Below are 18,448 nucleotides of genomic sequence, written 5' to 3'. Positions count from 1 at the left end.
ATTCGACAGCTTGCATCAGTAACTTAAAGCTTACTTGAAGGACTCGGGGGCAAGAACATGCTAAGCCACACTTTTGAAAAAATGAGCTTTTTGGTCTAAATGCTGCAATGATAATTGAAATAAACATGATAATGGATTATGTCATCGTCAGAGAAACGTATCTGGTTTTAGTTAGAGACGTACCGAGTAGCACTTTGGCCGAGTACCGAGTACTCGACCTTTCACTACTCGGCCGAGTTACCAAGTACCAATTACGTTTTAAGAAGAACCACCGACACACATGTAATGAATTTTGAACTTATTGGAATAGTAGTCTAGACCTCCTTGTCCATATAACAGTTTTTAAAACTATATTCCTGCTGAAATTCAATTACGCATTATATAAACAATTTTGTTTGTGTCAAAAATTTTACAAAAAAATTATTTTTTAAATTAAAAATAAATAAATAAAAGGTATGATTAATCAAGTTGGAATTAAAACAAATTACAGTAAAATCCCTCTAATGCGGACACTAACAGGATAATTTTTTTTGTCCGCAATAGAGAGGTGTTCGCTGGAAAAACAAGCAGTTGAAGCATTTCTGGTGATCTGAAACAATTATGGTTTTACTTTTCCTTTTAGGAAGATCAAAAATTTGCTTTAAAAATCAAAGCAACTGCTTCGTGAATGAGATGTACCGTATTTTCCTGCGTTTTATCTGCGGGCGGCCTATAATCCGCAGGTCCTAAAATCGGTCTGAAGACAAAAAAGCTTTGTGTAATCCACGGTGCATATAATCCGTGGATAAGATGTAAAAAAAAAAGTTTAAATTTAGCATACCATTTGAGCAAACTAAAAACGTGAAAAGGTAATTACTTTGAAAGAATAATCTACATCAATCTGAAATATAATCTATATATAATGATGTTTTCTTGAAATCAAGATTATAGTGCGCTACATAATTACTTGAAAAACAGAGTCAAGACAAAGGAGCCAACTGTTTTGTGCAAATGGCTTCCTAATTCACTGTAATGTTGATTACTTTACATGGCCTGAATCCAGGGGCGTAGCTAAGGGGGGGGTTTTGGGGACAAAACCCCCCCCGAAAAGTTAGTCTCAAAAAAAAAGAGAAAAAGAAGAGAGAAGAGAAAGAAAAAAAAAGAAGAAAAGGAAAAAATTCCAAGCGATTATACATATATATATATATATATATATATATATATATATATATTATATATGTATATATATATATATATATATATATATATTATATATATATATATATATATATATATATATATATATATATATATATATATATATATATACATATATATATATATTATATATATATATATATATATATATATATATATATATATATATATATATATATATATATATAAGAAGTAACCCCCCCCGAAAGTCGGGTCTAGCTACGCCACTGCCTGAATCCCTCTAGAGGAACATTTAAGCAACGTAAAAAAACCAACATACAGGCAGGCAGCGAGAAGGAACATGCAATCAATGTAAAATAAACAACATTCAGTCGGTCTCTATGGGTGAATCGGAGCGTTGGTGTTTGCCTTTTTTAACAGATTATACGCAGGAAAATACCGAACCAGATGAAGCTTCAGAAAAGCCTTAAATATACAAATTAATCAGTGACACAAGTATATTTTCAGCATTGGCATTTGTTCGGTGTGCCCTGTCACGCCCTACAGCAGCGCCACCTACGGCAAGTAAGAGTAAGCTAGCAGAAGCAATTGGATGCTCAACGAGTGAGGAAGTAATCCTCAGCTGTGCCCTGCACATATATGTAACGGCCCCTTGGCCTATGTGAAGAACTATTTCAGCTGTGCCCTGCACATATATGTAACGGCTCCTTGGCCTATGTAAAGAACCTTATCAATTCAATGCCCACCTTGGCATCAATAAAATAATTAAAATTTTCATAATACAGTCCACTCTTTTCTGAGCTCTCAACAGTTGGTCCGTCGAGCCGGAGCTCCAGTAAAATGACATCACTTGTTGGATTAAACCGTCAACGCGGAGCGCTAAAAGTCAAAGTAGAGAAATTGTGTAAGTTCGCATCTTTATTTACCCTGGATATTGAAGATGTGACAGAAACAGAAATTCTACTAAAAAGTAAAATGAAAGCTGTTCTCGAACTGAAATCAGCACTTGAAGAGATGCTCTTGTCCTATACAAGACTCCCGGATGAAATCGATCTAAAGGACGCTCTATCCCTGACAATGGAGCTTCAAGACGAACTGGATCAAGCAGAGGTAAAAATAAATATTTTCCTCTCGAAATTAAGCAGCAATTCTGCTAACGAAGAAACTGTTAAAAATGTAAACAAATTTAAAATTCCCGACTTACCCTTACCCTCATTTTCGGGAAGGTATGAAGATTTCCAGAACTTTAAAGTTCAATTCATGTCAATAATCGGGAATAATCCTGAACTAAACCCCACGCAACAATTATGCTATTTAAAAGGTTGCTTAAAGGGAGAAGCTAAAAGACTTGAATCGTCTCAAGATACATATGACTCTCTTTGGTCATCTTTAGAAGACAGATATGAAAATAAACGCGCAGTAATAGAACATTATGTGCTTAAAATATTAACTATGTCTAAGATTCAAGACTCTCCCAATCAGTTAATGCAACTGATAGATGATACAAAATGTCAAATCCGCGCATTAGATTTACTTGGATTGAAATCTAATGAACTGTCAGACACATTAATTCTGTACATCTTGTTTCAAAAATTAGATCCAGATGTCAGAAAGAGTTTCGAAATGAAACTAAACAAAAATGTCATTCCGAAACTGAACGATTTCTTAAGCTTTTTAGAAGAGCGTTCGAGAATAATTCAAGCGTCTACTTCTCAAACGCAGAAAAAGAAGTTCCAAGTTAATATGAAACTTGGAACCCATCCAAATAGTGAAAACCACTCTCTTCTTCTGAAAAATAATAATAAAACTAAGCAATGTGTGATTTTCAATTGCAATGAAACGCACCCCTTATACCGGTGTGAGAAATTTAAACAAATGAATTTAAACAAAAGAATAGGCCTAGTAAATAAGTATAACTTTTGTAGAATTTGTTTGAATAACCATCTTCCAAATCCTTGCCTTTCGAAGAGCAAATGCTTCATTTGCAATAAGGCTCATCATAGTCTGATTCATTGCATCGAGCAAGAAAAAAAAGAAGACGCCAATACGTCTTCTCAAGTAGGCGATATATCAAGTCCACCCCTCCCTTCCTTCCCTTCTACTTCAACCTCCTTACTAGCGCATGAGAATCAGAAAAATCCTTGCGTTATTTTGAACACAGCTGTGATTTATTTGAAAAATAGCAGTGGATCATTCAGTTCATTTGTGGCTTCCTTAGATTGCTGCTCAAGTGTTAATTTAATCACCACGAATGCCGCAAATTCTTTAGGATTAAAGAAGCAAAAAACCCACGTTCCCATTGCAGGAATCAGTGATTCCATTTGTAATTCAAAATCATTTATCTCAACTGAGTTATCTAACGAAACTAAATCTAAATTATACCATCTGGATATGTTAGTTGTTCCAAAAATTGCTGTCTTCCCTTCATGTCATATAAATATTTCCAATTATAATTTTCCGTCAAATGTGAAACTAGCGGACAAGGCATGGAATATTCCAAAAAAGGTAGATGTAATACTGGGAGCCTCCCTGTTTTTTTATCTTTTAGGCAAAAATAAAATTAAAATTGATAACTCACAGTTATATTTAGTTGAAACTGTATTTGGTCATATCGTATCAGGTACTGTACCCCCATCAAAATCCGATAAACCATCATCTAATTCATGTTTTCTACTTTTAGAATCTGAACGTTTGGACAAAGTATTAACCTCTTTTTGGGAAATTGAGCAGGTTGATCAAACCAAACCAATAGTTAGTGAAGAATTGCGTTATTGCAATGAACATTTTTTAAATACTCATTATCGGAAGAATGATGGTAGATACGTTGTTTATTTGCCTTTTAAACCTCAAATATCAAATGATGAGGGATTGGGGGATTCTCAGCAAATCGCTTCAAAGAGATTAACTCAGTTGTGGAAAAAATTAGATCGCGACCCAAAATTAAAAGAATTGTATGTAGGTTTTCTTCAAGAATATGAAAATTTAGGCCATATGGAGGAAATAGTTGAAGATAAAAATCCTGAAGAGGGTTTTTTCTTTCCCCATCATGGTGTGCTCCGACCGTCCAGCACGTCATCAAAATTAAGAGTTGTTTTTGACTGGAGTTGCAAAACAACTAACGGGAAGTCACTAAATGATTTGTTATTAAAGGGAGGAATGATCCAAGATGATCTCTTTGCTATAACAACGCGTTTTAGAAAACATATTTGGGCGTTTACTGTTGATATCAATAAAATGTTTCGCCAAATCGAAGTAGATCCTTCTCACACTAATTTCCAAAAAATCCTGTGGAGAGAAGGAAAGGAGGAACCGGACAAAATTTTTCGCTTAAAAACTGTCACATACGGATGTGCAAGCAGCCCATATCTTGCTACAAGAACGCTGCAACAACTTGCAAGGGATGAAGAAAAAAGCTTCCCATTAGCCTCGGAAATCGTCCTCAACGATTTTTACATGGATGATTGTCTCTCTGGATCGTCCAATCTGACGAACTTCAAGGAATTAACTAGACAATTATCTGAACTACTTCAGGCAGGTCAAATGTGTCTACACAAATGGCGTTCTAATGCAGATGTAAGGTCATTAGACTGTCCAGATTTCTCTTTCAAGGAAAAAGATTTAGATTCACCAGTGAAAACACTAGGACTGCTATGGAATAGTAACTCAGACACCTTTAACTTTAAGGTTACTGTGAACTTAAGCTCTACTTATACAAAGCGAGAAGTGCTCAGCCAAATTGCTCGCTTATTCGACCCGCTAGGACTAATCGGTCCGGTAATATGTCAAGCCAAAATATTAATGCAACAGCTTTGGTTGCTAAAATGCGACTGGAATGAACAAGTTCCAGATGACTTTTTACTGGAATGGGACAAGTTTCTAAGGTCTCTTCCAATTATAGAAACATTTAATTTTCCTAGATGCATCCTTGTACAAGATCCGACCTCCATCTCAATCCACGGTTTCGCTGATGCCAGCGAAAAGGCGTTTGGAGCGTCAGTATACCTCAAATCCTCTAACTCGGACACTCATAGCTGCAAACTTATCTGTAGCAAAAGCCGAGTTTCACCATTAAAGACGGTCAGTATTCCCAGATTGGAGCTGTCAACGTGCCTCCTGCTATGCCAACTGGTTCACAGAGTGATGACCGCTCTCAAGCTTAAAACAGATAAGGTGACATTGTGGTCAGATTCGACTATTGCTCTCGCCTGGATCTCCACCTCACCACACCTTCTCAAGACATTCGTCAGCAATCGAGTATCATTGATTCAGGAACTTTCTAAAAATTTTGACTGGAAACACGTGATTTCCGAGTGTAACCCATCAGACCCATTGTCCCGGGGACAAGACGCCATTTCGCTCTCTACGAACAAGCTTTGGTGGGATGGCCCTGAGTTCTTTGCAGATGACAACTGGACCTTCAACTCAAACCCAGAATCTAATTACAGTGAAGAACATTTTGCGAAAGAACTGAAACAAAATACCACTTCCCTGTTGACTGTACATGACAACTTATTTTTTGAGGACCTCTTTAGTATTACTAAGAGTTTCTTGAAATTAATTCGTGTGATTAGTTTACTTTTTAGGTTTCACAATAACTGTAGAAAACCAGGTAGTAAACTAACAGGCCCCATCAGTTCGGATGAAATGGAAAAATCTAAAATTTTTCTTCTTCAACTTGTACAAAGTAAGTACTTTTTTGAAGAAATTTTGGCTTTGAAAAAAGGTTTGCCACTCTCTTCAAGGAGTAAGTTAAAATATTTTGATCCATTTCTTGATAAAAATGGTTTGATTAGAGTAAGTGGTAGGATAAACAATGCAAATTTAAGCTATAATCAAAGGCATCCCATTATATTGCGTCTGAGCATAAGATAACCAAACTTATTTTTCTTTATTTTCATAATAAAAACTTTCACAATGGCCCACAAGCTTTGTTAAATTCGGTTAGGCAATTGTATTGGCCACTTAATGGCAGGAACATTGCTAGACAGATTGTTCATCAAATGTGTTATTTGTACTAAGGCAAAACCTATCCCTTCTCAACAAATAATGGGAGAATTACCTTCAGAAAGGATTAATGTTAATTTTACGTTTAATTCTTGTGCTATTGATTATTGTGGTCCATTTCTGATTAAGTATAAGGGTCAACGGAAAGGTAACTATCACAAGATATACGTTTGTATTTTTGTTTGCATGGCAACAAAGGCAATCCACTTAGAGATCGTAAATGACTTAACTGCCGAAGCATGTATTGCTTGTTTAAAGCGGTTTTTTGCCCGACGAGGTAAACCAGAAAAAATATTTAGTGACAATGCAAAGAATTTCGAGGGTACAAATTCAGAAATTAAAAAATTGAGGGATCTTTTCAATAAACAAAATGATTCTCTGTACAATTTTTTAACTAAGGAAAATATAAAATGGAAATTTATACCTCCAAGAGCACCAAATTTTAATGGTCTTGCAGAAGCAGGAGTCAAGTCTTTCAAGTATTATTTCAAACGAACTGTAGGAGATACAATATTAACCTATGAAGAGTTTTTAACAATTGTTATTCAAGTAGAGGGAATTTTGAACTCACGCCCTCTAACTCCTTTAACGTCAAATATTGATGATTTAGATGTTCTAACTCCTGGACATTTTCTCATAGGTAGACCAATTAATACTATCGCTGAACCTAACTTAACTGGGTTAAATAATAATAGACTTAATTTATGGCAGAAAACAACTAAAATGGTTCAAAATATCTGGAAGAATTGGTCAAATAACTATTTGAGCACATTAATCCAGAGAAATAAATGGTTGTTTGCTAAACAAAATGTAAAAATTGAAGATATGGTAGTTGTAAAGGAAGAAAACCTTCCTACCTGTAAATGGTTATTGGGAAGAATTAGTGAGATATTCTACGGAAAAGACAACCATGTAAGAGTTGTTACAGTTCAGACTAAAAATGGTATATACAAAAGACCAATTACAAAAATTGCAGTTTTGCCTATTGAGAATGTATAAAGATTTACCTGTAGAATTTTATATTGTGTGTAATTTTGAATTGTATGTGAATGTTCTGTATTTCTTTAGTCATTTTATATAACTTTTTTTTTTACTATTTATATTTGATTATTTGTTATAATAATTTGTTGAAATCAACATTTCAACGCCGGGCGGAATGTTCGGTGTGCCCTGTCACGCCCTACAGCAGCGCCACCTACGGCAAGTAAGAGTAAGCTAGCAGAAGCAATTGGATGCTCAACGAGTGAGGAAGTAATCCTCAGCTGTGCCCTGCACATATATGTAACGGCCCCTTGGCCTATGTGAAGAACTATTTCAGCTGTGCCCTGCACATATATGTAACAGCCCCTTGGCCTATGTAAAGAACCTTATCAATTCAATGCCCACCTTGGCATCAATAAAATAATCAAAATTTTCATAATACAGTCCACTCTTTTCTGAGCTCTCAACAGCATTTAATTTCAGATATTTCAAACAGACAAACAATGCCTAAAATTTACATTTTTAACCTCTTTTTTAGAAATGTCTAAGCTTATATTCTGTTCATAAGAAAAACTACCCAAATCATCAAATTTGAATTTTTTCTTCGGAGGTTCGTCAGCATCTTCCAAAAAGTCAAATTTATTTTTTTCAACAATATCGGCAAACATGTTTAGCGTTTCCTCTGGAGTTGCTTTCAGAAGTTTTTCTGGAAGAGCAAGTCTGCCCTGAGTGGGACAACCATGCAACAGATACTGTGAATACAACCTAACCACAGGATTGAAATGTTTCTTCAAGATATGAAATTCCCACAATCTTGTGGACGTGGCATTACAATGTTCTGGGTCTTCCATCTCGGGCAGATATATACCGTTCCCGAATAAACTTTCCGAATCTAAAAGAATATCACTGCTTTTAACATTCAACAGAATGTTCCGCACTGCACTCAGAAGACCTAAAGAAGCATGGAATGGTGTATGCAAACTAACAGTTGAAATTCTTTTCGTAAAAGCCAACACTCTACTTGATGATATTTTCTTCCGCTTTCTCAAGATGTTGAATTCTAAACATTTAAGAACCAAGTCATAATGTGCAACATTGGTATAATGATTAAGATTTAATAACCCTTGATACATATGACAGTAAATTTTATGTGGATCTATATGAAGTGATTCTGCTTGACCAGCCAAAATAGTAAACAGTGTATAGACGCTATGAAGCTTGTCAATATCACTAAGCTTTCCACTTTCCATTAAACTGCACAAAACGGTGTTAAGATCATCAAAGAACTCCAAGTTAATCAAATATGCAAACCTTGATAAACCCTCCAAAGCTGGTGCAATAAGCGTTATCTTATCAGCATCTTTCAAAATATGAAAAAATACCCAAAATACTTTATTAAGGGTTTGAGTGTGATATTTTTTGACATTTTCAACACTTTCGTGAGCTTCAGCTTCTTTCAATTCAGCTTCTAAATCTTTTAATTTTTTCTTGTTGCGCCGTTCTGTTCGGGACATCATGCGCCATTCCTGGCGGCCTTTCGTCATGTCCACTTTCTCCACATTTACTCTCGCTTCTCTCAGATTTAAGCTCTGAAATGATCGTAACAAAGCTGGCGGTACAACAAATTTTCTCGCCTTGATGAAATGCACGATTTGGTTCACCAATTCGAACGCCGCTTCGCCACGAGTATCAGCTTTGAACATTTTTTCAAACGACAAGCATACCATATTGACTAGTTCATCGTCATCTTCAAGAACTAGAGGCACAAGCTTATTACAAATATTCTTAAAGAAATTAAAATTGAAATTAGAATATAGCAATTCGCACATGCATTTCACAGCTACAAATCCTATTTCTTTCACTGCTTTTATCTTCACTTGAGAAGCACCTTCTAAATTTGTTTTCAATTTCATGTCTCTGATTAAATCATTCAGATGATCGAGGTATTTTTTATAATATTTTAGGAGATTAGTTTCGAAAGCGACCAATTTCTTTGTTTCTTTCTTCAACTGAACTTTATTATCAGACTCACCGGGAGGTCTTATTTTGTATCCTGGGAGTATATCAACAAAAACATTCACCAGAGAAAAACATAAAATTCTTTTCTCACTGACAATCATATCAGTAGTAGGATTTTGCAGCGATGTTATGAGTTCTTTAAGTGCGATGATATTGCTCTGAGGATCTTCAATAATGGATGTGCACAGCAATGCTATCTTTTGCTTCAAAGCATCTAACTTTTTGCGTTGAGTGACAAAACGTTGGACTAAAGACTGTTGACGCACACTGGTAGAATTTTCAGCATTGACATCTTGAATCGAGGATTCAGCATCGAATTGCTGGTCTTTAACGACTTCAGATCTGTAAAGTAATCCTTTCTTACTTTTGACAGGTAACAAATTCCGCAATTTGATTGTTTTCAAAAGCCTTGGGTTCTTTTCATATTCTTCACAATCACTCATTTCAACGGAACTAGCATCACTTTCCGCATCTTCGCCTGCCGAAACATTTTGATTTTCTTCATTAGATTGAGAGGCACTCGATATTTTTTTACGTTCGGTTTTCATAACTTTACCTTTCTTTTTCTTATTAAGTTTTTTGTTATTCTTTTTAGAAGCAGCTACTTTAGTTCCCATTTTAACTTAGTTGTCAAGTTTTTATACCAATTTTAAATTTAATTATTTACAAAGCAGTCAAGAAATTCGCAAAACCACAACAAACACGAAACACGTTTTACGAAAGTTGAGGTGCATGGTCAGCTGATTTTTGCACATCCAAAATGTTTAATTCTTTAAAAAAATTTTAAAAAAGTTAATTTCAACCTTAAAAGAAGCATTTTATTTGAAAATATATTCATTTTTTCAAATAACTTGTTTGGATTTAGTTGTCTTGATATTTGTATTTTTGTTAGGGCCACATATAGATCTTATCCGCAACTGGCTACTTTGTTTATATTTTAGTACTATTTTTTTCTTGAACGTTGCGAGTGGCGATGAGTTTTTCGAACTGGTTACAAATATAAGCATTAAGTGGTAATAGCGGTTTCAAAAAATGACAACCCGTGATAAATTCATGGCTGCTGTTGAAATCATTAATAGTTTGCCTCGCAATGGTAAGTTTCGCATTTCTTTTTCAGAAGTTCGGCTTGAAAACCTGCGAGTTTACACCGTTAGTTTCATTTAGTGTCGTTCATTGACATCTTGTTTCACTTTTCTCTATCAATAAATTTATAGGTAGAATTACGGTAACCGGGTCGCGCTGGCGTATTCTTTCAAATGCAGCCAAAAAAACAGCGTAACATGTAAAAAGGAGGAAGACAGGGCGAGGTACAGTGTGTTTGCGTCAAAGGGGTTGGGGGGATCGAAATTGTTGATAAAAAGTGTCTAAGAAGGTTTCTGCCGATTCTTATTGTTCTATTGACAAGGACAGTTTTTCATTAATCAAGTTATTAATACCAAAAATATACTAAACATTCTATTTTGGGAGAGTCTTAACATAAAATTCTCTCGGGTCCTTCAAACTGCTTCAATTACGTATCATTTGGGGAACCTGTTGTAAAAAGACCCTTTAAAGTATTCAATTTTAAATAAAAAGCTTTCATTATTTCTAGGGATGCACCGGATATCCGGTAACTATCCGGTATCCGGCTGATTTTTTAACTATCCGGAACTATGAGGTATCCGATCCAGCAAGCCACTCCAGATCCGGATATCCGACAGTTTTTTGCAGGATATCCGGGCAGTTAACCGGTAAACATGTGAGAGATATCCGGGGTTGATGTGGGGTTATCCGGTACGAAATGAGGGTTTAATTTTCAATTTACTTTTGCAAAAATTCCAGTTAAAGCTTTCACTGTTTCATAAATTTTTCGATGATGCTTTCTCTTAATTGCTGCTTCAAACAATTGCGGATCTAGAGGGGGGCCATGGCCCCTCCCAAAGCCTTGTGATTGTAGGATTTTTTTTTTTTAAGGAGAAAAAAACGAAAATATTATGAAAAAATAGCAAAATGTAACACATGTTTTTTACGTTAAAAGAAATTTCGGCCTTAATTGGGAGAGAAATTATATCTCTGTCCCTCGAAAAATCCTACCCTATACTATCTCTCCTATTATTCCTAAAATTTTTCTCATTCGTTTGCATCATATCTTGACTCCAACTTTAGACACTTGGACGTTCTCTAAATGCTGTTGTCCTCAGAGTCACCTATTGCTCTCGAGACCAAAGAGAGCCTAAATTTGCGTATTTATGGCTTTAATTTCGAAATGTTTCGTTGGGAGAACTCACGAATCCTCATCGCTTTATTAATACGTGTAAAAATAGCTTAAAATCAGATTTTTAGAGCCTCTAAGGTAAAATATTTCTAGGAAGGGTGGATTCCAAACACACACACTCAATCTCCCTTTAGAATCATTCATTTTAATAAAGTTTCTCGAGAGTTTGTTCAAAAATTTTGGATGGCCCCTCCCAAAATGATCGGCTAGATCCGCCACTGGCTTCAAAAACGACCATTCCTCTTCAAACCTAGCTTCTGGCATTCCCCCGCGTCGTCCCCCCCCCCCCCCTCTCCTTCGCGAATCTGCTGACGGTATGTTGCCAATAATTTCTCCCTCCCTCTCTCACTCTCTCTGCTTTAACACGCTGAAGTGAAAAGTCGACCTTGAAATGGTTCATGTCAAAGCGCTTGAAGTCGGAGGAGCGGCCGTGTTGAAAATTAAAATACAGTAAGTTCCGACTTGCGGGAGGAATGCATTCCACTACTCCTCTCGCGTAAGTTGAAATTTAGCGTAGTAGAAAATGTATGAATTCGGATTTTTAGAAACACACTAAAAAATTTTAGGCATTTGTAAACACCTCTCACACTATTTTGAACCATTTCTTAACTATATATTACCGTTTCTTGCATAAAAAAAGCTGTATTATTCAACATAAAACTGTGTTACAATGTACAAAATTAATGGTCAATGGGAGAGAGACATGTAAATAAAACAATAATATAGTTACAGTGTATTAATAATTTAATAATGCACGCTTTGGTACCATTATATCTCATGAACATTAAAACGAAGAATGAAAGAAACTAATGAAAAATGCGGAATAGTTGCACTGAAACAAAGCAATGTTTAGAGTAGTACGGTGTGGAAACTTCCGTTTTCAGTGATACTAAAAGGATGAAGAACCATCAAGAAACCAATATGTAGTGACCAATGACGTAGTCGATGCTTGCACCCAGCGCGCGCAACAAACGAACTATTTTCGAAATTATATTTGCTTGTATATTTCTACACATGCTACAATCCTTTCATTTATATCCAAAATTTTGCGTTGCGTTTTTATTTTTTCCATTTTTAGTTATCCGTAAAAGTTTTCTCCCCCTTTTTTAAATTATTCCACTTCCGTAAAAATGAGTTGAAATCTACCTGGAAAAAAACCATCCACAAAAAAAAAAAACAAAAAAAAACCTCTATCTATTGGGCTTTCTATTTGGGGGGGGGCGGGGGTATTTATGGTTTTTAGGGGTTGGGCCCTTGCTCTTAGGGGGGGGGCACCCCTGTATTTAAGATGCTAATTTGCATCTTTAGAGAAAATGTACCTTTATTTCTGGAATTAAAGTAAAATTTTAAGTTGATTAATTAAGTTTATTTATTTATTTTTTGAGTCAAACTGGTCCTGTTTTAATATTTTCTTTTTTAACTTGTATGTTAGAAAAATTTTACGCGTGTATTATCTGTAATAAAAATGATTTCAAAGCAAAGTTTTATTTTTTGTTATTTCTAAATTGGAAACAAGAAAATCTATTACTTTATGATGAAGTTTAAAAAAATTTCTACACGTCATGCAAATCTAATAACAAATACGACTCATTATAGGACCTTTACGATTTCAACTATGAATAATTAAAAGTTTAAACCATGTGTACATTACATACAGAATTTTTTTTTTGCCGAAAGTTTGTCTCTTTCGGAAAAAATCTGTCGAAATAAAACAAAAAAAAAGGCTCTAAAAAAGTACATTTGAATGTACTTAACAGTTTTTTAAAGAAATGATATGTGGAACAAGTTTGATTTATTGTTTTGAAACGGCGTTGTAGAAAAATATGCGAACAAGCAATGCAATCGAAATGCTGGATATCCGGCCCGGATATCCGAATCCGGCAGGTAAGGGGGCATCGGATATCCGATATCCGGCTAAATCACTATCCGGTGCATCCCTAATTATTTCATATTGAGCTTTATTCTTAATTTTCTTCTGAAAGCCCTTCTGTCTTCTCAATGTGTCCCTACTTAATCCCCAAATTTGATCGTTTTTCTTTTAATAAAATGTTTCTTTTTGCTTAGAAACGCAAGCCATCTTTAAAAAAAATGATAATTAATAAAGGCAGTCACGAAATTTTGGAGACTACAATTGAATAAATATTAAAAACAAATTAGCTTTACATGAATGTCGAATATTTAAACGCATGGTTTCTGAATACTTTTGTTTCAGCAACTTAAGTTCTTTTTTTTTAATGTTTGTTGGTTTTGCATGAAAGAAAGAAAAATAAGCTTTGAATTTAAATTATTCATCAACCTGTTTGTTTTCTGTGTTCTATTGGTGGTGTAATTTTTTTCATTAAAATTATAAACATAATTATTTAACTAGGTACTTTTCAACCATCTGAGGACTTAATATTAAAGTTGTACGCATTTCAGAAGCAAGCAATTGATGGCCCATGTAAAACTTCAAAGCCATCAATTTGGGACATGTCAGCCAGAAATAAATGGTAAAGTACTTTGAATTTTCATTTTTACAGGGTGCGGAGAAAGTTCCCACAATTTTATTAGGCATTTCAATAGGCTGTAACTAACACATAATTCAACAAATTAACAAGTTAAATCAATAAAAACTCTTTATTGAAATAATAATAATAACATTAAACAAAAAAATTATAATAATTGTTCAAAATTGGCTCCTTGGGCTTCAATACATTTACGGAGCCGCAGTCTGAAATTGCCGACGATGCTCTCGCACACATCCACCGTTATCTCATTCCAGGCATTTTGCAGTGGTTGGACGACCACTTTGTGGACGGTTGACAGTCCCTCCAGTCTCCTTGTAGCGTTTCACAGCGCCATAGACTGTTTTACTCTTGAATCCAGTCGTTCGAATAATATCGGCTGTTTTCATTAACTTTTTCGTTCCCTTCTTCTGAACTTCAACAACAGTAACACCCACATTTTCACGATTCATAGCTCACTAACTCAATGAACTAACAAAGAACAAATGATTAAACCCCAAATACTTTTAATGCCAATAAACAATATGTGCCAAATAAATCGCCAACATACGATTTTAATGCCAAAAAAAACGTTTTAAACAAAATTGTGGGAACTTTCTCCGCACCCTGTGTTTATTGAATTACTGGCTGAAACTATATTTTGTATATTGAAACTTAAAAGCTTCTGTTGTTCATATTCAAAAGCTGTGGCTATCACTTGCTGATGATTTTACTCTTTTAAGTAATAAGTTGCAAAGATTGGCATTTTTTGTTGTTATTGTGTTGTATTTTTACTGTATCTTGTGAACAATTCAAATAACATCATTTTGTTACAAAGCATTTCTTTTTACCATATTGAACCAGGGCCGTATACAGGGATGGAGCGTTCTTAGGGTTCAACCCCCCCCCCCCCCAAAAAAAAAGTTCTTTTTGAGATTTAAATGTTTCTTTTTTAAAATTTCCAAAAAATACTGTTCCAAAACTCAAATGTTTTTCATATGTATATTAATTGCATAAAACGCTTTTATAATAGAAAACCCGATGACTTGAACATTAGCACAAATAGCGCAAAGTTCCGCATGAAAGTTTTTAAACCCTCCCTGAAATTATTTTTTGGTTAAGGCCATGTATTGAACCACAAGTGTGCTTATTTATGGACTCGTTTTGCTTGTTCGGCCATGGGCAGGTAAAGGGCAGTAATTGCAAATTTTTTGTTGCGTTTTTTTCACCTATTTTACGTTACTTTTATTGTACAAGTTAGTTTATTTGTTCAATGAATGCCTTTATGCTAAAAAAATAAGAAATAACAAGGTCAAAAAGCACAAATTGCAGATTACTGCAGACACGTGTTTCGGCATGACATGGAACGCTTTTTTCAATGCAAGAGAAATGAGCTTATGAATGAAAAGACGTCTGACATAAGCTCATTTCTTTTGCAATGAAAAAAGACTTTCCTTGTAATGCCTAAACACGTGTCTGCAGTAATCTGCAATTTGTGCTTTTTGATGTTGTTATTTCTTATTTTAGCTTATTTGGTTTCCTCTGAGAAAAACATGAAAAAACGTACAATTCCAATGTTTCCCTATTGTTAGTATGGAATCAAAAACATGTTTCTTCAAACATCTCAAAAACTCATTTCGGCAGATACTGCCCTTTTACCTGCCCATGGCAGTATTATTAATATTGCTTGGATTATCTGGATTGCCTTTGGCCCAGTTAACCTAGATAAACAAGGTTTTACTGCAATTATCTCTCTTGTAGTTCAACACATCTGATTTCTCTCTCTCTCTTTTTTTTTACTTTTTTTTTTTTTACTTTCTTGGTTTTTGTTGTTTATTGTTGAGATTGTAATCAACTAATTACAGTTTTTGTCTGTATCAATAAAAGTTTAAGCAATTACTAGAGATGGGACAAAGCTTCGACCTGGCCGAACCATAAGCTGCGATTCGGCGTGAAACAATTAATGTTGCAAGTTTTTTTTTTTTACAATTTGACATTGTGTTTTAAATTCAAAATTGTACCTTATGATAAATCATAACAAATTAATTAATTTCAAAATTTGTGTGTATTGAACCCTTGAAGCCAGAATTCATTCAACAGTCAATAAAACATTTATTATTAGCAATGTATTCTATTATAAGTTACTTTACGTGATATTTAATTTATAATTTTATTAAAAAACTTTAAAATTTTAAAATGCAACTATATTAATATACTGCAATTAACATTCTTCAAATACTTCTAGCTTTGAAACTAAAACAATAGTGATGTTATTTATGCATACAAGGATGGACATGCGACTGCATCCTTAAGTAATTTGTTTTAAAATTATATTTTACTTAATAGTTATAGGAACAATATTTCAGTTTTCTAAATAGATGCATTAATCTGTCAACATATTTTAACTTGTGAGATTGTTAAATCCTTCACAAAAAATAAATACTATATGATAGACTAGTAAGAAATTGGAACATTTTGCATTAAGAATGTTAGGATAGTTAGATTAATATTAAGACATAATCTAAATAGTAGGTACTTTAATATTGGATAATTCTGTGATTTAATATTTGATCACACATATCAGTTGGTTATTATAAACATTAACTTAATTGTAGAGCAAGCCTTAAATGTTCCAAATGATGCTTTTTAACATTTATTCTAATGAAAAATTAGAAACAATGTGCTTTTCTGGTACTACCAGTGCAAAGCAAATCCTAACTGGTGATTCATGATGATGATGTGTCCAGAGATTGTGCTACATATTGTTGAAGGTCCGAAGGACCGCAGTCGCCAGCTTCGGTGGCTCAGGACTGTAGAGGGCCTCCTGCAACAGATCTCTGTCTGGTAGAAAGCCCAAGATCGCTGCAATAATGCTTGGGCATTAAAAGACGTGTCCTGGTGTGAGTTGGGTCTCTAGGCAGTTCTTGCAGTAAGGATAAGTTCTTGTCCCGTCAGGAAGTATTTTAATTCCGTTGTAATGCTTTGTTCTGAGCCGGGCGAGTGTAGTCGTGGTGTCTCTAGGAAAGTCGAAGTCGGTTATCAAAGGTTTCTTTAAGGGCTGGTTTAGAAATCTGCATCTGGCCACTGCGTTCGCATCTGCAAGTGTGATGGTGGGGAGAGGTTGGTCAAGACCACGTGCCTCTTTGGACAGAGCGTCCCCACACTCATTCCCCTCGATGCCTACATGTGCAGGTATCCACTGCAACACGCAAGATTTCCCTTTGCAATGCATCCGATAAAGCAAGTTGTTTAACTGGTGATTCATATTAATTTAAATAAAAAATCACAGTAAGCTGAAACTGTTGAAAAAACTAAGAGTAGTAAAGTATAAGGAGAATTACATGATGTTGTTTATGCGTTTATTGTGCATTTAAATGCTAAAACTATACACACAGAGCAGCCAAAGTTTCTTTATTCGACACTTTGGCCAAATTGCGTTTTGTACCATCTCTAGTAATCACTTACTTCTTTGATACAAATACAAATGTAACCACCACCAACAGGTTTTAAGTACAGCTAGGCTGGTTCTAGTCAGTTTTTTAGTCCCCAATGAGGATGAATGGACCTCTTAAAGCTATCTACCCCCTTACTCCTTACAGCCTCTACGATTTAGCTGCTCCAAGCACCCACAACCCGATCTCAACTGTTTGTATATCTTTGAATTGAAAGTTGCTGTGTTTTAACAAGCATTTAAGTTTGCTGCTTTTTAAAACACATTATAACTTTTTGTTTCTTTAGGAATGCTTGGAATGCTTTAGGTGCTATGTCTAAGGAAACTGCCATGGACAAATACATTGATGAGCTGAAAAAGGTGATTATTCCATAAATTAATTTTTTATCATCTAAATTTGATATATAATGCTTTCTGTTAGCGAAAAATGCATAATTTTTTATGCTTTGTTATATTTAAAGCATCAACTAGATATTTGTGTTAATAAATCTCTCTCTCTTTTTAGGTGATCGAAACCATGTCATACAATGAGAAAGTTTCTAAATTTATGTCATTAATCGGACCATTTTATGAAGTTGTAACTGCTGATGAAATAGATCAAGGAGAAAAAAGTTAGTTTTATATCTTATCATGAGCTACTGGAACTTTAATCATAAATAACCTCTTTAGTGTGAAATATTCCTAAAAGAATATTTAAATGTTTCAAAAGGTTAGAAATCTCTTTTAAAATAAAATGGTATAAAAGTAGAGCATAAGTGGAACTGCAATTTCAAAGTGAAAATTGCAAAATAGATAAAATTTTGGCTTTTAACTGTACACTATCTGTTGCTGTTACCTGGTTTGTACCAGGGTTAGTGATTTTTTTTATTTATTTTTTTTAAATCAAAAAAGTTGGATTTTTTTTATTTAAATTAGATTTTTTAAAATATTTTTTTTAAATGTTCAAAAATTTGTAGATAATAATTACTTTACATTTATAAACATAATATATTTGATACAATAGTTGAATTAATTCAATTTACTTTTAAAATCAAGATAAGTTTTAAAACTATTCAATAATATTTTAATATATATAAATACCTTACAATGCTTAGATAA

At 34.4% G+C, this 18,448-nt stretch overlaps 2 protein-coding genes across 2 annotated transcripts; one reads left to right on the top strand and one right to left on the bottom strand.

The window, feature by feature from the left end:
• Positions 1-7,617: 7,617 nt before the first annotated feature.
• Positions 7,618-9,841, bottom strand: LOC129220394 (nucleolar complex protein 3 homolog). The gene has a single exon (XM_054854808.1). It carries the CDS (start codon positions 9,777-9,779, stop codon positions 7,632-7,634), a length of 2,148 nt encoding a protein of 715 aa, XP_054710783.1. The 5' UTR covers positions 9,780-9,841; the 3' UTR covers positions 7,618-7,631.
• Positions 9,842-10,126: 285 nt separating this feature from the next.
• On the top strand, positions 10,127-17,966 carry LOC129220996 (acyl-CoA-binding domain-containing protein 5-like). Its single transcript, XM_054855432.1, has 4 exons — positions 10,127-10,255; positions 13,785-13,905; positions 17,638-17,710; positions 17,856-17,966. Exons 1-4 carry the CDS (start codon positions 10,195-10,197, stop codon positions 17,964-17,966), a joined length of 366 nt encoding a protein of 121 aa, XP_054711407.1. The 5' UTR covers positions 10,127-10,194.
• The last annotated feature ends 482 nt before the right edge of the window (positions 17,967-18,448 follow it).

The sequence above is a fragment of the Uloborus diversus genome, chromosome 4 (assembly GCF_026930045.1).
Source record: "Uloborus diversus isolate 005 chromosome 4, Udiv.v.3.1, whole genome shotgun sequence".
In the NCBI taxonomy this organism is placed as follows: domain Eukaryota; kingdom Metazoa; phylum Arthropoda; class Arachnida; order Araneae; family Uloboridae; genus Uloborus; species Uloborus diversus.
Note: the sequence above shows the minus strand (reverse complement) of the source record. Positions and strands in the feature narration are given on the sequence as shown.